General features: G+C 39.2%; 1 protein-coding gene across 1 annotated transcript; it reads right to left on the bottom strand.

The window, feature by feature from the left end:
* Nucleotides 1–9,276: 9,276 nt before the first annotated feature.
* Nucleotides 9,277–23,527, bottom strand: LOC310956850 (uncharacterized protein; the record flags this gene model as incomplete). The annotated part of the gene is made up of 19 exons (XM_083927225.1): nt 9,277–9,416; nt 9,998–10,180; nt 11,155–11,369; nt 11,980–12,080; nt 13,223–13,349; nt 14,170–14,341; nt 14,613–14,767; nt 14,843–14,946; nt 15,789–16,211; nt 17,036–17,120; nt 17,516–17,651; nt 17,845–18,027; nt 19,548–19,762; nt 19,977–20,071; nt 20,479–20,605; nt 20,738–20,909; nt 21,006–21,160; nt 22,949–23,052; nt 23,138–23,527. The coding sequence occupies 19 exons, from the start codon at nt 23,525–23,527 to the stop codon at nt 9,277–9,279; spliced, it is 3,282 nt and encodes a 1,093-aa protein (XP_083783351.1).
* Nucleotides 23,528–24,761: the final 1,234 nt, after the last annotated feature.

The following is a 24,761-nucleotide window of genomic DNA, read 5'->3' on the forward strand; positions in this document are numbered from 1 at the left end:
CTGAATTGAAAAGTCATAGCAACAAAAACAGATAGAGAAAACAGGAAGCGAACAAAGGACGTCAATGCTAAACATGCAGGCTGCCGGACCTGTTCAAAAACATACCACAGATATTTATTTATGTGTGTTAGAAAAGCAGGCATTTATGGGGTTCTGTAGTTGCCAGCAGTAGGCTGCAACTGGGAACTCTCTCTTGCTGTATATCTTTATTGTTGACACTCTTCATTCGTGGGCCGATAAAAGACACAGCTAGTTGCTGCATTTTTGTCTTCTTAGATCTTCACTATATGTTGGAAAAAAGCCATTTTTTGCATATAATGACAGCATCATTTCACAACAAGACGGAGAATGTCAAAAATGCACCTGACTTTAAAAAATATCCCCAACATGAGACTATCTCCTGGGGTTAAAGCCACGAGAACCTGTAGACACCTGTGAGTGATTTGGGTCATGCATGCTATTTCATAAGGCCAAGACATCATAACCCTAACCCACATGCACTACATATCCCCCTCTCATATAATTCTTATGCCTGCTATCTTCAGATAAGAAAAAATAAAACTGCAAAAACACATACACAATAAAAAAAAAAAAGAAGGAACTGCTGAGTCAAGAGCTATACAGTCTCTCTGCAAGGCTCTGTGCAACAGTGTGGCTTACTCTAAGCTGGAGGCTCCAATTTCTTATAAATCACGTGACTTAACAGAAGTTCCATCATCTGACCAGCGGGTGGTGCTGCTGCTAACATCTGACACTGAGGCATTTCTAAAGAAACCTGCCTAGAGTTGGGAAATCCAATTCTGGATTCTCTCCCCAACCCCTCCCTGTGTAAATCTCATACTGGCTGAGCTGCACCGGAGTGTTTTGGCACTGCCTTTTTGTGGCTTTGTAAGAAGCTGCTGCAACCACAGCATTTACAAAAAAAATATCTGAGTGTGTGTGTGTGTCATTGTGTGAGAGGAGCAGATAGACATTAGTTTCCTCACTGCTAGTCAGATTTGGATCATGTCTTACTAAAAAATGATTCTGTGTGTTTGTTTTAGAGTCCCAGATGGGTGGAGTTCACTACATCGCACCCGTTTGGATGTGTTAGATAAGCTGTTTGTCACAGATAACTATATAAAGTTTCCAGGATGACATACTAAACAGATATGTGACAGTATTAAATGTGCATTTATTTTGGGGCAGTGTTTAAAAGGTGAAAATACACTAGTTTACTGGATGAAACATGATTTTGATCAAGTTATAGTGTTTGTCTTATCTTTTAGGACAAGATGACATATCACAACATGCTGAGACTGCCCTAGAAAAAACTATAAGACGGCCAACAAGCCATATGAATTTTTGTTTGGTAAACATGATCAGATAATATGCCTCTCACGCAAAAAGAAAAAATTAGTTTATCTGGGTACTTTAAGGGGAATGCTGCCTGTTCCGTTGTCTTGTGCGCTAAAACAATCAGGGGTTTGATATTTGAACAGTCCTGGCAGGAATTAGAGAGTGCACTCTTGAATTTGTGACCCTATTCAAGATTCAAGATTCAAGATTCCCTACTGGGATGTAATCTCATGGTGTGCAGATTTGATCTCATTCAGTAAGTGATGATAATAAAAAAGATTCACTGGAAATTGAATGTGGCATACCTAAGGCTCAATCATCCGTGACACACGCACACAGGCCTGCCAGAGTTGAAGCTTTTATGCCACATAAGTATCTTCGGTCATCTATGCCAGGTGAGGGTATGAGGAAGTAGGATCAGGTTTGGGACGTGTTTTACTGTGATACATGTTTGTTCAACGCGAAGATTCCTGTAATGTCGTTATGTAAAAGCGCCCTACTGGCTGGCTGGCTGGGATTAAAGTAGATCAAGTGTCACTGCCCCGGTTTACAAGATTCATTTCCTGTTTTTACAGTAGGACTCTGATTCAGCAGCTCTGCAGGCTGATTGTGATAAATAGTCGTATCTCTGCTAAACTGTGGAGGTTTACTCCTCTCCACACACTTGCACACATGCAAAACAAATCCAGAAATATGTGATCGAATCCGTGGGCAGGTAGAGTTTCACGGTGAGTAAATAAGAAACGCCCTGCCAGTCATAAACACTGAAACCATGATACTTCCTTTTTCACATACAAACAGACAGTAAGTACAAGATAAGCATGCTGAGTTCACGTTGGTTATATTAAAAGGTCTTGGCTCCATCTAGTGGATATTCTTTCATGACAGTGTTTATCTAAACCTGTACCAATAGTGACATCTGGTGTGAATTTAGAAAAATTTGAAGTTTTGACACCAGCCACATTAAAATGAATAAGTAATTTAAAAAAAAAACGTCTTAGACTTCAGTAAATGTTAAGTATCAGTGTGCTTAGGTATTGAAAGTACTTACTTTGAACATTGGTCACTCCCAGAGTGTAACAACATTAAAGTATTAAGTACTGGTCGAGGACTTCATTTTTACATAAGTAAAAGTAGCAACAGCTCAGTGCAGAAATACTCTGTCATAAGTAAAACGCAGTGACGTGCAGTGAGGGTTGGGGTTGGGGGGGCACTGACTCACAAGTCAGATTTACAAACATACAGTAGGATGCCAATAGGATAGGATGAGAGAATAGGAGAGAATAGGAGCGAATAGGATGCTGAAAACCATTTTAAAACACCAGTGCCACTGTATATTGCAGTATATCTTACCTTTACTTGTAAATGGCTCCTTGCTTTGACTGAAAGTCAAGCTTTGAAAAATGTCTTAGTTGAGAAATCAAATCCTCCATTTTCAGGGCGAGAAATGACAGCGTGTCTCTAAGCTCTACAGCGTCGCACAGCACACTTCTTGTGTTTACTTTTTGCACACAGGTCAGAGTTCACCGTGACCTGGCTGATGGCAGGCTATCAGGCTGCTCACTATCGCTGCCTTCCTTGAGGCAGAGGTACTGCCTGCCTCAAGCCAGGCATTTTCCCTGTGGATTTATGTCACATCCATAAGATGTAAATATTACACACATACGTAAAATACATTACTGAACACCATGGAAAAGAAGACGTAAGCTTTTATTACATAAAAGTGTCCTCAACCATCATGTTGGAAACATACACAGAAATGGGAACAAGCCCGCGCCATTGGCACGCGCTCACTCCAGTTTGTGTGATTGCGCAATCTGGAGGGAGGCTCGGCTGTCCGTGCCTCACCTGTCGTCTCCGAAGAGACTCCGTTTATTTAAGCAGGAAATACATAATTTTCTGCGATTTTTACTGTAAAAACGGTCAATATACATAAAGAACCACACCAAAATCATAGTCCAGATATTAATACTTGTGTTATTTTATTATTTCATTTATTTTTCCTCTTATTGTGACAGGGGAGGCACAGCCTCACCTGCCTCCCCTGACTGCACGTCACTGAGTAAAAGTCATGCATTCAAAATTGAACTCATTTAAAGGTATTAGTATTCAGGATCACACCAGCCCTGTTGAAAATTAGGCCAAGTGCATAAAGTTGGGAGGCCACTGCCCCCTTCCCTACTTCCAACCCCCTACATCTGATGCCTCTGTTCAGACCACACTCATCTTTAAACTCTGCCTTCATTTTGAACTCAACACCAGTAAAGTTGTGACTGCATCTGGCACAGTTCTGTTTCTATTACAGTGACACAATCTGTCCACAGAGAGACAGACATACTATGCCTCTGCGGTATAGTAGTTGTTTCCAGGACCACATTTTGTCATAATGACACACACAGACTCACAAGGTGAAAACAATACCAGCGTCGCTATCGTTGCTGGTAAAAATATTCTTAATGTACCAAATGTAAGAGAATTATAAAAACCATGTTAACAGATTATAAAACATGATGCATTGTTGTGTAAGCATCCCTTTAGTCTTGCAAGTGTAACGGGGATCTGGGTAGCTTATCCCTCTCAGCAATCAATAAAGTCTCACCTTATCTTAACCTGTGATAATACATCATATGTTATTTGTTGTTGTATGTTGTATTATTATATTTGTAAAGTAACTAGTAACTATCTAACTAGTATGAATAATTGAATTGCAGCGTTTTAATGGAAAGGAAATGTAGAAAATGGAAAAAGTCATAATTGAAGTTAAACGCCATACTTGAGCAAATGTACTTGCTTTCTACTACTGGTAGTAAGATGTAATAGAATTTTAAAGTTGTAGCTGGTTCTTATGATTTGACAACTTCATTACCAGTGGTGGGATTTCCTCCACATTCCCTCATTTATTGTAGGATACTCTTCTACAAATGTGAGGTAGATGTCCTTTGCTTGAGAATTCCATTTCATCAGCTGAAGTTTAAAACGTAAAGTCCCCTGCAATGTAGAGGCAACTATTGTACTTTAAGGCACTATATGTTTACCTAAATGCTTTATTCACTTAACAGATAACGATTTTACAGCAAACCAATTGATTACTTTATAAAATATGACGCAGTGTCATATAATAAACTATGCATATTATCTCAACGTCAACTGGAAAGTTGTGAAAGTCAATTAAAAAGATAACTAGAGAATTGAACCTTACACTTCTGATATTAATGCATTAGAGGCAATTTTGTGAAGAAATGTGACTTAGCTGAGCATGAAAGACACCTACAGTATATACATATAATACATGTTGGATGTCGGACATGCGCCGGACGTATTTGGCGACATCTAGGGGCTGTTTATGATACAGCGTTTATATAGACGAGATATTGACCAACTGTGCAAATGAGGCCTGGGAGGAGCCATTTATAGATATGCTATGGTAAAATATGTCATGTCACTGGGTACTAAGTATTCAAAATCAAACAATAACTATGCATGTTACCATCCAAATCTTAACAACTCTAAAATGTAAAAAGGCCTATGACACACAGACCCACACACACACACACACACACATATATAATAAAAAAAACAAAAACCCAATAGCATTTATAGGCCTGTATGGTCAGCATAAATGTGTAGGCTACTTAATAGTGCAACATATGTATGAAACTGAAGAAAGAAGTACTTAATACCAGCCAGCTGTACATATGGCTGCAGTTGTCTTTTCCGGAGAGTCACTTTCAATTTATTTTGGTTCATTTCTGTTCTAAATAAAGAAAAACCTAAGAAACGTACGGTGAAACTCCCTAAAAGCGGGACTGTTGACCAATGAAGTGTTGTACTCCCCTTTAAATAACATTTCATGGCTGCTTCTTTTTCAAACACCACAGCTATCTGAACCTGGCAACAGGGCGTATCAATCTACAATTTAAAGCAACTACTTAAAAAGACAACTCACCTTGAATTATTCAGCCATCATATTTTTCCAGAGGTGACGCTCTGAAGAAAATATATCACGAAACGCGGTACCCGTTGGATAAACCCAACAACCGAACTTTTGGCTGGAGTGCCAGCACAATACATAAAAACACTTTCACTTTTATTTTAGTCCACCCTTCAGGCGAAACGGTGCCGCAGTTACTCCCATTCACAGCTGCTGTGAGCCAGCCAGTCAGCTTACTGTCGTAATAGCAGCTGTAATTCATTTAAAAGGGATTATTATTATTATTATTATTATTATTATTATATATTAGGATTGTTGCTTATTTAGAATAATAACGCATAATTCAATGTTTTAAAGCTTCCTGTTACTGTGCATTTGAAGTGAAAGTGAAATGTCTCGGAGGGCTTTCCACAGAAACAGATGACACGTCATTATGGTGCTCACCTTTGACATACAATACACAGTGTATCACATAGGGAGGGGAACAACATTTAAAACCCTAAGCCTTTCCCGAAGCTTTCATTTGCATTCAGATATACGCATCTTTAAATAAATGTATTAATATACAGTACATTGTTGTAGAATGAAAACATATAACCTTTCTGAAAGCATCCAACTGTTGCTGCGTTATGTGCTTCACCTTAAAGATCCCACCCCATGTCCCATCTCGATGTCTTTTATTTATTTAAATATAACGGCCAGTCCATGGGTGACTTGGCTGGGAACTGGAGGGTCACTGGTTCGAGTCCCTGTGTGGACCATGAATGGAGCGTGGACTGGTCGCTGGAGAGGTGCCAGTTTATCTTCGGTGCACTGCCGAGGTACTGTTGAGCAAGGCACCGAACCCCCAACTGCTCGGTGCGCTGGTCACTGGCAGCCCTCTCACACTAACATCTCTCCATTAATTGCGTGTACAGTATATAGATCCTGTATGTGTGTGTGTATTTCGGGCCTGTGTGTGTGAAACATGAATAATCATAATAGAGTGAAAAAATCAAATTTCTAATAAAGGAATTCTTCTTCTGCTTCTTCTCAATCCATCCTAACAACCTGTATTCACCAACTGTCTCCTTTAATGAGCTGTCAGGACTTAATGCCAGCTTTAAATGAGACTTAATGCCAGCATACAGACAAACAGTGAAAGCCACCAAACCGGTTCTGAAGCAGATTAGAGTGTGGCCAGAGGGAGCCTCCTCAGCTCTTCAAGACACCACAGACTGGGAGATGTTCAAACAGGCAGCCACTCACAACAACAACACAGACATTGACGAGTACACAAACACTGTGACCTCCTACATAGGGACATTGTCACTCGGGCAAACCAGAAGCCATGGTTGACAGGGGATGTCCACAGGCTGTTGAGGGCCAGAGGTAAGGCCTTCAGAGCTGGCGACGAATCTGGCTTAACAACAGCAAGAACCAATCTTTCTTGGGGCATCAGAAAATCAAAACAGGATCACACACACGCAGAATAACATCCCACTTCAACGACAGCAAAAATGCACGGAGCCTATGGCAAGGCACTCAAGCTATCACGGACTATAAGCCCGCACCAAAGAGCTGAGAGAGTGACACCTCTCTGCTCAACAACCTGAACAGCTTCTTTGCACGCTTCGATGCACAAAACAACACATAAATGCTGACCAATCAGAGGAGACATGGCTTTTTTGGGAGGGGGGCTTAGAGACAGATGTTAAAACGGAGCATTTCAGACAGATGTTGAATACAGGTATATTCAGACAGAAAGCAGATAGAGAGAATGTGCTTTTATGTAACATTAGAGCATGTAATCATGTTCTTTTAGAAACCCCAAGTACAAACATGAACCTGAAAATCTGTATAGGAAAAGCTTTGTTTTATTACATAGTTAATATAAGGCTCTCCAGTGGTAATAAGCCCATCAAAAGAAAGATCATTTGGGTTGCTCAGCATACTGTTAACTTAGTTGTTCATTCCCTCAGTGCTTCATAAAATAAAAAGACAACCATGTGAAAGTAAATTGAAATGCACACGCTTTTAACAAGCCCAAGTCCCTGAATCCAAAAATATAAAGAAATACAAGACATATAAAACATCTCCAATTTTCGGTGTCAAAAAGTCAGCAGTTACAAGAGTTTATTTTCTTTAAGGTTTTATTTATACAGGGGTCTCATTCTCAAGAGAGACCTCTTTAAGACACAACAGCAATGAGACACAAAGTTACAGACAGGCAGACAGACATGCAGGCGGACGGACGGACAGACAGACAGATAGACAGGACTTTCATACAGAGACATAATAGTGATAAACGTAAAAGTGCCAAAGTGGGAGTTTAAAACTATCAACAAGAACAAGAGCGGACCCCCGCAGATGTGTAAATCCTGTTGGGGAATCATGTTGCACAGCTTCAGTTCCAGCAGAAGAATTATAATTCTGGAAATGTATTGATCAAATTAAAAAACAAAAACAAACTGACAAACATGCTTTACAATTAGATAAGTGGGATCAAAATGAAGTTACAATAGTCAAACAAAAGAAACTTGAAACAGAATTTCACATAAAACGAAATATTATTTATAAAGGAAATATAAGTAAAATGCTAAAGAGAAAAGTACAAAAGGGAAAAGAATAATCTTAACTTGACACTATAACTTGGATTCTCTACACTGATAATCAGCCGTGCACTCTTCTTTTTCAGCTTCCTTTTCTTTTTTTCTTCTTCTCCTGTTGAATATTGAGATATACATACGGATATACAGTTAGCAACAGTGCAACAGCAGCGACATCAGCACCAGGTTTTTCAAAACAATAGGCCTAAATCAGCTTGGCATGTTGCACATGTAAGGGCAACAAAATAATAAATAATTAAGGCCTTTTATGAAGCAGTTGCACAAAATGCCTCTCAATGGATACACTGTAACATAAAAATACAAAAATGACATCAGTAAATAGTTACCAATTCAGTTAAAAGCTACAGTAGCTGCATCACATATCATCACTTATATGTGTTATGTGTACTTGCATTTCATTAATTTCCCCAACGAACCCATCATTTTGGATTGTTGCAATAATATATATATATATATATATACATATATATATTAAAGATTATTTTTGGGCAGTTTTCAAGACTTTATTAGATCGGACAGACAGGAATCGGGGTGAGAGAGAAGGGGAAACATGCAGCAAAGGGCCCGCGGCCGCTCGAGGACCTTTAGCCTCTGCCACTGTGACACCGGCCGCCTAATTGCAATAATATTAAACATACATTTTCATAAAGCAAGCATGTTTGTTCACTCCTATGTTGATAGGAGTATTAAAAACTTGAAAATATATTCCTTTAAGGTACATTTAGAACAGAAAATAATGTGCAATTATTTGCGATTTATCACAAGTTTACTAAGAGGACTAGGTGGAGAGATTATATCTCCACGCTGGCCTGGGAACGCCTTGGGATCCCCCAGTTAGAGGTGGTTAATGTGGCCCTGGAAAGGGAAGTTTGGGGTCCCCTGCTTAAGCTGCTGCCCCCGCGACCCGACCCCGGATAAGCGGTTGAAGATGAGATGAGATGAGATGAGATGAGAACCATGCCACTAAATAATAACTAAAACCTTAATCGATTGACAGTCCTAATACATATATATATATAGATATATATCTTTATATATATCTATATATATATATATAGATATATATAAATACTATATCAGATACTTGATTGACACATTTTGTTTGTCAAAATAACCACATGAAGGACTGTGTACCGAAGAGTTTTTGTTAAATGACTACAATGAAGAAGACAGTGTATGGAGTTTGTTCTGCATTGTCGAAATACGATCTTCTCCGATACACCTTTCAATCTACAGGTGTGCAAAAGTTCTGCTTTTTGATCATATAGTAGTGAAAGTGGACTTGTTGATATATTATTCTAACTGCTGATGGTTGAAAGCCAAACTTACAGCTGTGACCTCTGTGCAGAGAGTGAAACACTGTGATCAGTAAACATACAGTATTTCCAGTGTGAAAACTCACTTGCATATTGGCTGCATTTGTGATATGGTCTCTGGCAAAGCCTTCCCATAAGTTTCTGGCAGCAGGAAACACAAGATGGCACCACAAATGGCGAGACATCCTATCAGTATGTATGGGAGAGCCTTGTAGTATTGTCCTACAAAAAAAAGAAGCATATATGGTGAGAACATAAATGATTAGAATAGCCCTAAACTGAATGTTTAATTCTGATAAAAACCCTGATGCTTTCTGTACAATGACAGATTCAAACCAAATGTGTTAAAACAAGTTTCTTATTTCTAATTCTTGATGTAGAGACACAATAAGATATTTAAATTATTCATTAATTTGCAGGTTAGTTGTTGATTGATCAAGAATAAAACATTTTCCAATTAGAAAATGGCATTCGCAATTTCTCAGTGACCACAGTATTGTGTTCAGGTTGCTTTTATTTTTCTGACTTAGTGTTAAAACCTTAAGATGTTCAATTTACTGTCATATATGATGAAGAAAAACAGCTAATTGTCATATTTGAGAACCTGAAACCAAATCATTTTTGCTTAAAAAAATGACTGAAACCATTGATTGCTTATTGATTAACTTTCCGTCGCTCAAATAATGAACTATTTGACTAACTGGTGCAGCTCTATACTGCAGAGATAATGAACATAATAAGAATCTTAGAAAGACAAATTGCCCTGGCATTGGCTAAAGGCTCCAAATGGAAAACTACATTACCCAGATAAATGATAAAGGGGGAGATGATGGTTCCAATCCGAGCTGCCATGGAACAACAGCCCATTGCTGTATTTCTGATAACAGTGGGGAAGAGCTCTGATGTGATGGAGTACACCACACAAAATGCAGATGTCATGCCAAATTTCCCCAATATCTCAAGGATCACAGCCACAGTCGGTAAATCTGAGAAAATAAAAACAAAAAAAACCACTGAAAAAGTCAAAATAGTTCCATGCAAAATATCTTTAATTAAAGATGTTATATTATTTATATTATATAGTATATAGTATTATGTGTTCAATACATTGATTTACGACCAAATATCTGCAAAACTAATGACATCAGCCTCGGCTGTACCTTGGCCCAATGTCCCCACTGCTAAATCAGTGACGGGTCAGGGCTGTCCCACAGTGAAATCTGTCTGTTTATATACTATTTCCCTGAGGGCGCACTCACACTGTCCGTCCGTACCGTGCCCCGTCATCACGCCGTAACACGTCACACGCATTGATTGACGTCATCGCGATGCGTCGCTTTGTTTACAAATCTTTCCATAGACCTCAGAGTTTTTGTGCGTCTTGTCGACTGTTTTTGAATATTTTCATCCGACCAAATCTGCAGTAAACACTCCACCTCCGCATCACACCAACGTGAACCTTTCGCCGCCATTGTTTTAAATGTCCGCGCATGGTCCGTTTTTATTTCTATGTCCGAACAGGCGCACATAAAATGCTGCAGAACCGCAGTAGGCCTCGTGCTCATGCTCGTACATGTGCAAACGTACTTTACAGAAGCCTCTCCCAAACTGTACGTGGCTGGTAAGCGGGGCGCAGCTAGGTGCGGTATGGTTGCACTCACACTGGTCAAACAAACTAGACTTTCCCCGTGAAACCTGTTTGGGCACGGTACAGATGGACAGTGTGAGTGCGCCCCGAGTCTGAAACTCTGCACACTTGCTTAAAGGAAAACCCTGCAATGCATAGTGCTGTGACATTAAAAAGGCATTTAAAGTGGAATTAAAAAAAAAGAAAACATAGAATGAGAACAAACAAGATGGCATTTTCCTTGTTGTTTTTCTTATGCGTGTGAAGATTTTCACTTTAAATAAGTGGATCTAGTCTATCTGCTTAACTTATCAACAGAAAGCAAGGCATTACCTATTGGGATGAGATTAACACAGATGATCATACTGCCTCCAAGGAAGAGAGTAGAAGATTGGCACAAGTGCCTGGAGCAGTACTTGAGCAGTAACAAAGCGATTATGTAAGCGGGAACTTCTACTACGGCAGACAAGAAGCAGTTTAAGTACGGGTCGCCGTGCAGATTTGAAGTGTTGAGGACTAAAGCATAGTAACTTATGGTGATGATGATCCTGCAAAGACAACAGCAAATTCAATACACATAGGGTGAGAGACACAAGACCACTAAACCAAAAGCCAACAATTTTGGGTGAAACTACAGTATACAACAGAAGTGAGTACACCCTTGTGCAATATCACTTAAATGTCAAATGATTCAAAACAGAATCAACTTACAGTAAGATAAGGGTCGAGCAACACAACCCCTCCAGCAAAGAGTAGTTGAAAAAAATTGTCTCCGAAGAATGGCAGAGCGTCTCTCAAGAAATTCGTGCAATACTGGTGTCCTCCATGCCAAGGAGGATTGAGTCTGTCACCAACGTACGACGTACGAAGTATCGACAAAATCAAAATAAAATATTTGAATCTCAGTAATGAAAGATCTAAACTTAGTTTTTGAAATTCTACATGAGCAAATACCCTACTGTTCAACTCAGAAGTGACGCAATTGCTGCAAGGTAGATACAGTTAGGTAAATGCAATTTTTCATTTTTCATTTGACCTTCATGTGATAATGCAAAGGAATGTACTCACTTCTGTTGTGTACTGTAAGTTGTGTTGTGTAATGAGTTTGTAACACTATTAATAATGCTCAAGGGATTAATGTAGAAATCATAGACGTACCACAGAAGTGAACACAGTAATGTAATAGAGAACATACTGCAGCTGCTCGCAATAACCAGAGCACTGTATTTCTTGTCTTTCATAGCCAGTGCATCATCGATCTGGGAAAAACAAAAAGAAACGATTACAACAGTCAAACGTGAAAAGTCCAATCCTGACCACATGTTACACTGCCTCACAAACATACACTCACTGGCCACCTAATTGGGTGCACCTGTCTAACGGCCCGTTAACGCAAATTTCTAATCAGCCAATCGCATGGCAGCAACTCAATGCATTTAGGCATGTAGACATGGTCAAGATGATCTGCTGCAGTTCAAACCGAGCCTCGGAATGAGGAAGAAAGGTGATTTAAGTGACTTTGAACGTGGCATGGTTGTTGGTGCCAGACGGGCTGCTCTGAGTATTTCAGAAACTGCTGATCTACTGGGATTTTCACGCACACCCTTCTCTAGGGTTTACAGAGAATGGTCCCAAAAAGAGAAAATATCCAGTGAGCGGCAGTTCTGTGGGCGCAAATGCCTTGTTTTAGCCAGAGGTCAGAGGAGAATGGCCAGACTGGTTCGAGGTGATAGAAAGGCAACAGTAACTCAAATATCCACTGGTTACAAGAGAGGAATGCAGGAGAGCATCTGGGAACACACACCACCACCTACTTTCTTTCCGTTTTCATTGGTGTGGTGATAAATAGATATGCTGTCAGTCACATCATTGCTCTCGTCGTAGGGAAACAGCTGGAGAGCATGACTACAAAAGCTCAACAAATGGAAATGCTTCTTCAGATGATATTGTTGTCTGGATGGTGCAAAGCCACACAGCACCACAAATCTGCGGCCAAGGGCAGATGGTGCAGGGTTTTGTGCAATTACAATATACAAATGTATAAAAATGTGGGATGTTTTAAATCTACTGTGTGTCATGTCATTACTAACATATGACCCAATTTCAATCCCAATACACCTAGCTTTGTGCTGCCTCGTTTTAATGAACCTGGCCTCTACATGTTTGCACCTGTGAAGTGTGCTTTCTGAGCTGAGCACCAAAATACCATGCAGACAGGCAAAAGCAAGTTTCAAGAGTTTTTGAGTCACCTAACAAAACGTGGCTAAGCTGCAATGCAATACTGAGTGAAGACATAACAGGAACACTGTTATTCATTTCACAAAGTTGTGTTGTATATAAACTTGTTAAGTGTTAGTACACTTGCACATGTAGTTTATGCTTTAAATAAACACTATCTTACCTCAGCTTTGGTAAAAATGTCCTGTGGAGCCTCTATATTATTACTCTTGGCAGCGTCTCTCAGTATAGCCTCAGCCTCCTTCACTCTTCCCTGATAGAGGAGCCAGCGAGGGGACTCTGGGACTAACCTAAGAATGTGAAACACACGGATACAACAATAACAGCACATACACACAGGACTTTAGGACTAAGTGCACCAAACCAAACCAGTATGTGGTTCTTAAGCCTGGTCACACCACCACATACATCAAAAGACCATTTTGATATTGCTTAACTTTAAGGGAAAACAACACTGTTCAGCTGTCTGCACCATCTGACTCTCTCAGCCGCTACATGGGAACACAGATGAGTAATGGATGTGGTGAAGACATGCATTTGCCAAACCAACCATATTGTTTTTGCATGGCTAGTCTTTCGTCTCTTTTGCCTCATTCTAGTCCACCAAGCTGAAATGAGTTCATTGCCGTTTAGTGAGGCAGGAGAGCAGAAATCAACCACTGTAACTGTGGTTTGTGAGACTGCAGCCCTAGTTGTAACACCAGTCAGGTGAGATTTATGCCATATTGGAAGTGTTTTAACAGGTTGGCTTGGCAAATGCACACACATTCCTTGCCTCTGATAGCACACAGCTGCTGCCTACACTAGGCTAACAAAAAAAAAACCTACTCCACAAAATTTGAGTATGGAGTGCAGTTTTGAGAGAGGGGAGGTTGGTAAAAATATCTTTAAATTAAATGTGCTTATTGTCATTTTACAATGGTGCAAGTAGTTACTGCAGTACAGAGATTTCACCACCACCTATTTTGTAGGAACATTCATTTGGGGTGTTACTCCCCTGAAGTTTCTACTTGCAGGTTCCTCTGCAATATAAATGCTTACATTGTTTACATTAATGTTGCTGCATAAGAGGGCAAGCTGAAATACAATCATACATCTGAATATTCTTACCACCATAAAGGGATGTATATCAGGCCAGAAGCAGCCATGGCAATCATCAGCATTCGCCAATCACGGAGAAAGTAAGCCACAGCTGGCATTGCCATGTAACCCAAAGCAGAGCCCATAAAAACCCCAATGGAGCAGAAGGCCACTCTGGCTTTTGGGCTCAGAATTTCTGTACCTGTAGGTATAACAGATAGAGAATGTAATGTTATGAGAATGCAAACCTGAGACTGGGTGCTTTATTGCCACTCAATTCTGTTTGGACAAAACCAGGTAATTTAATATTCATATGTGCTTTGTGTTTTTAATGCCATTGGCATTACAAATTGGCTATTGGCATTACAAATTTTAATGCCATACTAGTGAATATATGTACACTACACATTACAGTACCCAAACACATCCAGAGGTGTGAAATATTGCATGATCGAAATCCCTGAAAAACATACCCAGCACAAATGCAACAGTATAGTTTGAGTATCCCCCCGCACCCACGAAGAAGAAAATTAAGCAGAAGATCTCCCAGCTCGGAGAGAATATCTGTGCTGTGGTTGCCACAGTCTGAAGAGCCATCAAGAGAAAGAGTGCTGGTCTCCTCCCATACCTGTGTAAGAAATACAATTTGTAGTTGAGTTACTTAAAAGTAACATTTTCAGACAATGTTGTGTAAAGTACACACCTGTCAGACAGCTGGCCAGAGAGAAATGCTCCCACTAGCACACCAATGTATTGGATAGAGGTGGCCAGCGGAGATTTGTATGCATTCTCACATACCAAGTCCCACTGCAAAATCAACACATTTTCTCACTCTTCAGTTACTGACATTGTGAAAAAAAAAATCTTGTAGATCTGACTTCTGGGATAATTAAGTAAAACTAATATAATATAATATTTAAAAAGAAAAGAATGTCATGTTATATGACAGTAGCAATATCCACAGTCTACTAGAGGTAGCAGCCACATTTATAAGTAGTGGCAGTCAAACTAATAGTACTATCAGTCTAACTATTAGAAGCATCAATGTTATAGTAATAGTGGTAAAATTAACACAGGTTCTGCTTTTCTGCCAGATGTATCAACAGCATATTTGCTGTAGCAGCAGTCATAGAAATCACATACTAGATGGTGCTATTCCTCCAAGACGTAACTGCATTGTTATTGGTAGCTTGAATAGACACACTGATTTTTCTATTTAGTGATGTTTACTCTCCAATTATTACACACTTGGGGTAAGCTTGAGAGGATATTTTCAATAAGCTCTTCTTATCAGTGTAATGATCACTAAATAGTGGAACTAAATAATAGTAAAGCTTTTCAGTAATAAATGTCTGTCAAGTTGCTATCTATCACTGAATGATGTAACACAATAGTGATGGAGCCGATGGCTCACTGATGAAAGAATGCGATGTGTTTGTCATTGACACTGAAATATGGCAGGGAGTAACAGTGAGCTGTTAAATAAAGAGCTGCAAGTGACAGTTTGCACAACTCAAACTTTTCAGTGAGATAATTACTTTCACTTTTACAGAGCCATGCCTGTGTGCAGCATTAAATCACATCATGGTTTCTCTAAGAGACATAAAAGGCTACTAGAGAAACCTTGAAAACATGTTCAAATTGCTCACCTCTGTGATAATGGTTGACTGGTAGATGTCTTTGCTGTATGTCCACCCCTCCAGGCAGCTCTCCAAAGGGATTTCACTCACGTTCACATCCACATTTGGGATGATTTCATTTTGAGAGTATTTCCCAACAATTCCCAGGTTAAGCCTTGAGCAAGAGCTGCGCTTTGTAATGCCATCAACTGTTTCCATTGGGATTGTAACATTTCTCCACATCTCACTGATGTTGTAGTTTTCAGGGATATAGCACTCGTGAGGTGGAGTATCACCTATAAATACTATATAGGTGCCAACAAACCCATTCGGAAGGATGCTGGCGGCCAATGCAAGAAAAATCCTTCGCTGAAAGGGTCCCCAAGATCCAAGAAAAGATGTGATGCTGTCATAGTCTCTAATTTTTATGTCGCCCATTACTTTACCAAAATCCTTGGTATTCAAGAAAGAAAAGGAAATACGGCAAGCGGACTTGCATCGATACTGATAAGTACAAGATACACTCTCTCTTGTACTCTCCCTTTGTGATACTGAAAAGGGAGTTAATCATTGTCAAGCAGAGGTTAAACAGTAATAAAGCCAGTTGTCATCATCATTTTTAGTTGAGTTGTGTATTTTCAAATAGCTGGTTTACAGATACGTGGTTTTGAATATTTTGCTTAGGTGCTCATTTGTCGTTCAACATAAACTATTACGAGGATGTTGTGAAAACCTTGAGACACACTTTAATATAACAAACTGAATGTATGCGCTCCTGGTCCATCAGAGCAGAACTGTAGTGTATGTCTGACCCTTTTGCAAAAGTTCATTAAACCCACCAAAAGACAATTTGGGTATCAGATCTTTTATTTCCAGATTTCCATTCAGGATCCTTTTTTGTTAAAAGAAGAAAACAACTCAGACTTTGTGTTGGGAGGGTATATTTTTTTAATTTCATGTAGTGTGTGACAAAGATTTGAGACCAATCAGACACGTATTTCAATTTTCTACGAATATTTTAAGATCCAGTTTTCATTTTTGAAACATTTAAAAAACAATCTTTAATTAGCAAGCATCAGTACAAAAATAAAGAGCTTTTAAAAAAACAACGATGAAACACCAACAGTTCTCCCCAGTGGACTTTTTGGATCTCATTGTGCATGTTTTGGATTTATTTTAAGATTAGGACTTTCAAGCAAGAGATTTTTTTCTCTTTCATTCTCGCTTAAAAGTAAAGAAAGGCCATTGAAAACAAACTACACAGTAAGAGTCTGCACATCAGATTTGGTCTCGTGTTGTTTGGGAGGGTTCCTCCTTCCTTTCTCTTCAACATATTTCCTTATTTTGGATCCATTGCACAACCTGTAATTGAACAGCACACCATGGGAAAATTAGCAGATGAGAGACAGCTACCACTGATACATTACTGGAGGTCTACTCGTTTTCTTTTCTTTCATTGTGCAGGAAGTTTTTATTTTGAGTGTTTCTATTTTAATTCCTTGTGTTTGAAGATAGCCATAATCTAATATGGACCAATCATAATAAAGGGATGACATGCATTATCATATCAGTAAGTCAATTTTACAATTTCTGAGAAGATTTCTTTTATCTGTAAAACTCTTTCTAGGAAGGCTAAAACCACAGTAATCCGTCTGAGATCATCTACATCTTATCTAATCTAGTATCTTGTCAAACTATTTTGTAATGGTGACCTGAAAAATATGTGAACTGCAGTAACCTGATTGAAATGCACCTACCCCTGGCATTCCTGCATCTGCTCCACTGTTTCTGGAAGATCTCTATTGAAGGTCTCCGGAAGGAAGAAGTTCACCACAGAGGAGGCAATTGTGAGACTTCCCATGAGGATATATGGCAGAACCTTGTTATAAGTACCTGTAAATAACAGAGGAGCAAAGTTCTACATTAGAAAATCAGAAACCTTTACCTCAGTATGGATACTTATATAGATAACTTTTACACATCATTATCATTTGCAGACTTTTTTGTTCTTTTAGATACATATTGTTCATCACCGCTGTGACAAATTCAGTATTTCTGTGAAATACCGTACTGAACATCTACACACCTAAATAAATGACATAAGGAGCTGTGATACTGCCAATGCGTGCAGCAGAGGAGCACATTCCCATGCCGACATTCCTGAGTACAGTGGGGTAGATCTCAGCGGTGTAGATGTAGACGATGCTGAAGGCCATGGTGAAGCCAAACTTTCCAGTCATTTCCAGTGTCAGAGCAACATACTGAAGGGCTGAGGAGAGAGAGAGAGAAAGAATATTTGGAGTGAGTTATGAATGAATTTATCAAGTGTTGAAAAACCAAATGACAATGACAAAATTGGTCACATAAACATACTGGCACTCTTAGTCAGGCATATTTGTTCCCAACTCATAGGTGCTTCATTAAGGTGGAAAGGCTTGTATATAACTTGCCCTGCCTAAAAGGATATGAACAGTGGCTTATTTTCTGTGACTTGAAGCAGAAGTAGGTAATTTTCTATGCTAAAAAAATTGAACTTTCGGGAACAAGTTTAGCCAATGCAGAGAAGCGTTTTAATTGCACAGCTAAACAGTACACTAAAATATGTTTCTGAAAACATTTTATGCAAGAAATGTGCAATAGAGTAAGATAATCTTGATTCCTATTTGATCAGCAGTGCCTTGTTTCATAGTTTCATTTAAAGTTTCTAACTCCAGGTTTAATCATTTCTACTAACAAAACTGGAATGAGAGTGTTTTCAGTTATGAACCATCTTAAATCTTCATCATCTTTAAAATTAAAGGATGCAATAACCTACAGCATGGCTTCTTTATCATCTTGACAAAGACAAGCACATGTTGCAGGGCATTATAGAACACACAGGAGCTTAAATGCTACACTCCCTTACTGGTCAAAAAGCAAAGAACATCATGTATTGTTAATTACAAACATGTGGGGGTGGTGGTTGTTTAGCTGATGGTGCAAGGTTCCACTTTTTTTTAGCTCACGTGGCAATGTGTCTGCATGAAACACTGATGTCATATATGAACTCCACGCAGCACACATACATGTACATGTGCATTTACATGCTCATGTACACGTGCAAGTACACGTGCAACTACAGGTGCATGTAATTGTAAAATATACGTAAACTGGTTCAGTAAAGAAAATTCAACCAAACAGGAGTACAGCACATTTCTGAACTTCAAGAGAAAAACATTAGTGACACAGTAACTTTCACAGATATCCCATCAGCCAGACAATAATTAACGGCTGCACTCAGATTTCCGAGTATTTTGGCAGTTGAGCACGTGAGACTTGGTTTTACAATCGCGTGTTGTTCTCAGTGATTGTTCCTTGGGTAACAACATCTGCATGGCTTTTATAATTTAGCTGAGGTCATTTGATATTATAAATGCATTCATTATATTATTATTATTTATTATATTATATTTGCCTTCATTTCCATGTTGCACTGCAACCGCTGCACTAGAATTTCCCTAAGTTCTATTGTATCTTAAATGTCATGTTGCTATGTAACCGAGAACGCTTATCACCCATGTGGTGTTAAAAGTCCATAAAAGTTTAATTAGCTATTACCACTGTGTGATAAGACATTGTGCGGATGTGAAGTCTTGCATTACAAGACCTATCTCCACATCAGCTGGCATTACAAATTGTAGCAAATTGTGCACTAGGTAATATAAAAATGTTTGGCTTGTATTTGGAGTCAGACTTGTGTGTGCTAGATAGGTTGGTAGGTTGTCACACTGTAAACACTCTAAGTCTTACTATCAGGGATGAACTGGATCAGAAGAAGAACTCCTCCTCCAATGACGAGGAAAGATGACAGAAGTGCTCTTCTTGGACATCTCCTCAGCAGCCAAGTAGAAACAACATAGGCAGGGACCTCAGTAGTAGCCGATAAAAAACAGTTCATGAATGGGTTGCCACTCAAGTTAGAGGTGTTCAGGGATAATCCAAAATACCCAATGTTTATTGCCATCCTGGGTAAAGGAAGAAAAGCAATTGGTATTATCAAGTAAATGTCATGACATGCAGGTTTACATTGTACATTTCTGTGGGTTTCTTGTTAACGCGTCACTTTCGTTTTCTATTAAACTACACATGCATTTAAATAGCAACAGCAAAAACTAATGTGAATGATGACCATTATTTAATGTCAGAACTATTAAAAAAAACAAAAAAACAACCACTCACCACAAAAGGAGACACATCAGCGTGATGCATCTGATGTTCTTAGATTTTAGGACATCAAGCATGGAGTATGTCCTGCCTATAGACAATGCCTGTGGCTGAAAAAACAACGCAAACAAGACCATTAATGTGGTACCATTTACCAGACTTGCACACAGAATATCTCAAATATGCAGATAGCACTTTTTTGCACGTTTTGCTTAATTCTTAATTACTGACAGGGTCAAGATATAGATTTCATATCATGTCAAGAAACAGGAATAACATCACTGCCTCTAAGAATAACTTGGAATTTTTGTATATCGTAACTTGACAGATAAATGCCACTGTCAGCTTTGAGTATTTTTGAAACAGCTTGACACTAGGCTTGGCAGAAGCAAACATAACAACAACCACCATACATGAACCAGAAGAAGAACAAAAAAAAGACATTAGAATTAATTAAATTGATAATTAAAAGGTTGCAAATACTATGCTATTATTATTGAAAATATAGGAATCTCACCTCAGGTTCTTTAAAGATTACAGGTGGCGCTTCAACCTTATTTTTCTTTGCAGCTTCCCTCACAATGGCCTCAGCCTCCTCCATTCTTCCCTGAGTGATCAGCCACCGAGGAGACTCTGGGATAAACCTGCACAATCAACACATGTTTACTACTAAATTAAATAAGTTGGTTTTTAATGATCACATTTTGCTGTTATCCAGGGATGGTGACTATGGGCATATTGTATCCATGCAAAAATATGTCTTATGAGTGACCTACCACCACAGTGGGATGTAGACAACAGAAGTCGTGGACAGAACAGCAAGCAGAGTCCTCCAGTCTCGGATGCCGTATGCAATCCAGGGAAGTGTCATGTACCCGATGCAATAGAAAAGGAAGGCCCCAAGAGTTGTGAAGATAACTCTCATAGTTTTACTCAAAACCTCCGTTCCTGTCCGAGTAAATCGAGAATGAGATTAAAAAGAGATAAACCAACAAGATTTTCTACCTAAAAGCCCAAACATGAGGTGTCTTTTACAATTCATACCCAGTACAAATGCAGAAATATAGATGGATATCTGGGAGGCTCCAACAAAGAGGAACATGATGCAGAACATCCTCCATGAATGAGAGAAGGACTGAAGCAGGACCGAGACACACTGGGCCCCGAGAGAGATGAAAATAACCTTCTTCCTTCCAAACCTGAGTGGAAAAAGAATTGCATGTCATTGACAGTGATTCACAGAGACAGTGCATTTAGGAAACATGATGACAGTGACATCTTTGGGATTGCTTTGTCCCTTTTTAAAAATTAAAATCCCTCATTTGAGGACAATGCAGTGATCTTAAATGACAAACTGAGGAATGTTCTTGACTGGCTACCTGACCTCAACCGTACTGAGTGTTGGTTTCACTTTCTGAGGGCCAGACTGAAGGCAAAAGCCTAACTAAGCAGCAAATGAACATCTCTGCAGCGCAGACCAGGCAGAGCATCAACAGGTACGATAGAAAGTCTGCTGATGTGACTGCAGCCAGTCAACAATTTTTGCCAGCCAAATATTATTAACTTTCTGTAGATTGAGGATGGTTAATTACTTTCCATCTCTTAAAACTGGGAGACTACTGTATGTAGTGTCAACAGTTCTACAATTTCTGCTCTGTTGCTGTAATGTGAAACAAACACACTCAAATTCAAGTTGAGAATAAGCATTCTACCCTTGTTTAATTTAATTTGTCTTGGATTACTGCAAGGAATGGGAAACTGCATGCAATTTAGTTGCATTAAAAAAAGCTGATAACATGCCACATGACTTCTGATCAGGCACAACTATGATTCACTGCATTCCAAGACAGTAAAAAAATTGTAAAATAGTTTCAGATACAGGACCTTGCACAGGTGGAAGATGATCTATGAATTACACAAAGGCCAGTAAAAAGGTTACACACACTTCAGGCTGAGTTGTTGCCTGCCGTCAAGAAGTGAATTTTAATCTCCTGAACTGGCAACATACAATAGATTGTTTTTAGTCCTAACCCTAGCCCAACGTCACACAATCACCAAAAAGCTCTAAAACATCAAAGCCCCCTCCCCCCATTACTCAATCATTGGGCAGACAGTTTTCACAGCTGCAAAAGAACTAAATAGTTAAACACACTAGTGCTCCACTGTGCCCTGAGCCCCATGCTTATTTTTTCTTTTCTTTTTTCTTCTTTAATCAAAGATACACAACACTTTTGTCTTCCAGAGCAGAATTCTTACTAAAACTAAATATCATAGCGTATTTAGGAGCATTTAAATTATACATCAAATGAAATCACCATAACAAAAGCAGTTACAGTACCACTAAGGACAAGGTAATGTGGTCTTGATCATTTCAAACTTCTACTTCCAAGGTGCATGGAGAAGGGAATAAAAGGTCAAAACTCCAGCAACACTTTAGTTTATAGCTTTTTAATTGTTGTTTTTATTGTTGTGCCTTTATCAGGGTCATCCAACCTCCGTTTGGATGACATAATCACCAGAGTGCAAATAATCCACCACCATTATGACACAAATGTAGAACTCTTGGCTGAATGCCTTTCTATCACCCCTGACCATTTAATAAAGACACAGGTGTCCTTAGATTTGGGAAACCATCACTGTAGGACTAATGACGACTTCTATCCCCGTGAAAACACATCCTCTCTTGTAGGAGATCAACTTCAACAGTAGATGGGGCTGTAGTCATCATAATGAAAGCTAATCAAGTGGCCGATAACAATCACTACAATGTGAAAACATCACTTATTGATGATTGATTGATCATTTTCTGTTTGTTAGAAGCATTCACCAACATTCCATACATGATAAAAAAACAAATAAAGAAAAAAATCTCACCTGCAGTATGTAGTAAATGACTAGAACTGCCTTACTATACTTTGTAAATACATTTAAGGTTCATATTGGACAATGACATGATTACAGTTTACTGATAAATAAGGGTGAAATACCTGTCAGAAAGATAGCCTGAGATAAGGGACCCAAAGAGGTATCCCACAAACAGAGTTGAGGATGCAAAGGGAACTTTCCACTGGTCGTCACAAACGAGGTCCCACTGTGAAAAGACTTTAATTAGCAACAGATTTCATACAAAATAAGGCAATCTAAAGAAAAAACCACACATGCACCTTCATACTGACCTCAGTGACTATGGTGGATTGGTAGATCTCTTTGCTGTAGTTCCAGCCATCTAAACATCCCTCCTGCTCCAGGTCAGTGAGGTTGACGTCTCTGCCAGGAATATATCCTTCAGCTGAGAGGTTTCTCACCACATCCAGCCTGTACCTGCTGCACTGGCTCTGCACCTTCTCACCATCCACTATCGTAAAAGGAATGATGGAATTTGTCCAGTCCTGAGTTAAGTTAACGTCCGGAATGACACATTGATGTTTTGGAGCTGCCCCGGCAAAGACAATGTAAAGTCCGTTGAATCCAGTTGAGACAAAAACTGTGTTCAGGAGGAAAAATGTGGTCCAGAAATAAGGACCAGTCTGTCCGAGGAATGCAGTGTCTTCGTCATAGTCTCCCATTTCTTAAATTAAATAAAACACCCCCCTGCTCTTGAGGGAGAAAAAACCCTCTTAATTCTTCAGAATGTGAGCCGTGGTATCCCTCTTAAAGTCTCGAGCTCAGTACCAGAGTGTTAGGTTTGAGCTCTCTGTGGAGCAGAGTGAGCCGGTCCCTCAGTGGGACGGAGTCACGACTGAAAAACTTCAGTTTCCAGTCTTGAGTGGGGCAAACCTTCATTCAAGGGGATACCTTCCTAATCCCAGAGTGCCTTCGGACTGCTGAATCCGCTGTCTCTCAGTTGATGAGCAGACAGGGATGTTATTTATCTGAGATTGGTAAATAAGAGTCCTCTCACTCACTGACTTGATTTACTGAACATAAAATGATCAATAGCTTCAAAGTGGCCAATCTAGCCACCCAGCCCCCGCACCACTGTGGTCAAACTGGTATTTTCTCTAAACAGCATTCCACACTTTTAAATACCCCAAAGAAGTGCACGTGCCTGTACTCTCAATGCTGCTTAGTAGCATTAGGACTCCTGTTGAACTATTTTTAAGCCATGTTGCAGAGGCAAACATTCCTCTATGTAAAAGTTAAGGAGAAATTGTAGCAAACCTATATGTAGTCCTCAAATTGTATGAGAAATGTTCATTTAACTTTAATTAGAATATGCTGCTAAAAATTGAAAAAGAACAATTACCCTTAGTTTTACAGCAACTAATTGTTTACTCATTGTACATACTGATATTAACGTGTATTTTCTGAATTTATTATAGATGTTGGTGTGCTGTGTAATCTGTAGTTGTTCTTTTTCAGGCCACAGTGACAATGTTAATCAGTTTAATGAGTACTTGCATGAATTACCTTTCAGAAACATAATCAGGTATGTTTCAACTGAGCTAAATGCAAATGTTTAATCTGCCTTTGCAAGGCTGTGATGGTTCCTGTTTCTTCACACAATGGTCATTCAGGATATTGATGCATGACAAGATTAGGTCTTTCATCAGTGAAGACACCAAATGGCTTTCAGAAACGACTGATTAATAGTCTACAGATGAATAATCTACTCTCACTAAAGCAGCAACAGACCTGGCTGCCAGATACAAACCAAGACGGAATACGCTCACATGCCAGTGTAGGTTTAAAATTGAAGTAAATTACTGTATCCCAACCAGGTTTGTCATAAGTGGATAATAAGCTTAAATGATTTATTCTAACCAAATTATGAAAACCGCGTGACAATCCAACAGCAGA

Source organism: Echiichthys vipera (genome assembly GCF_963691815.1).
Source record: "Echiichthys vipera genome assembly, chromosome: 14".
Taxonomy (NCBI): Eukaryota; Metazoa; Chordata; class Actinopteri; order Perciformes; family Trachinidae; genus Echiichthys; species Echiichthys vipera.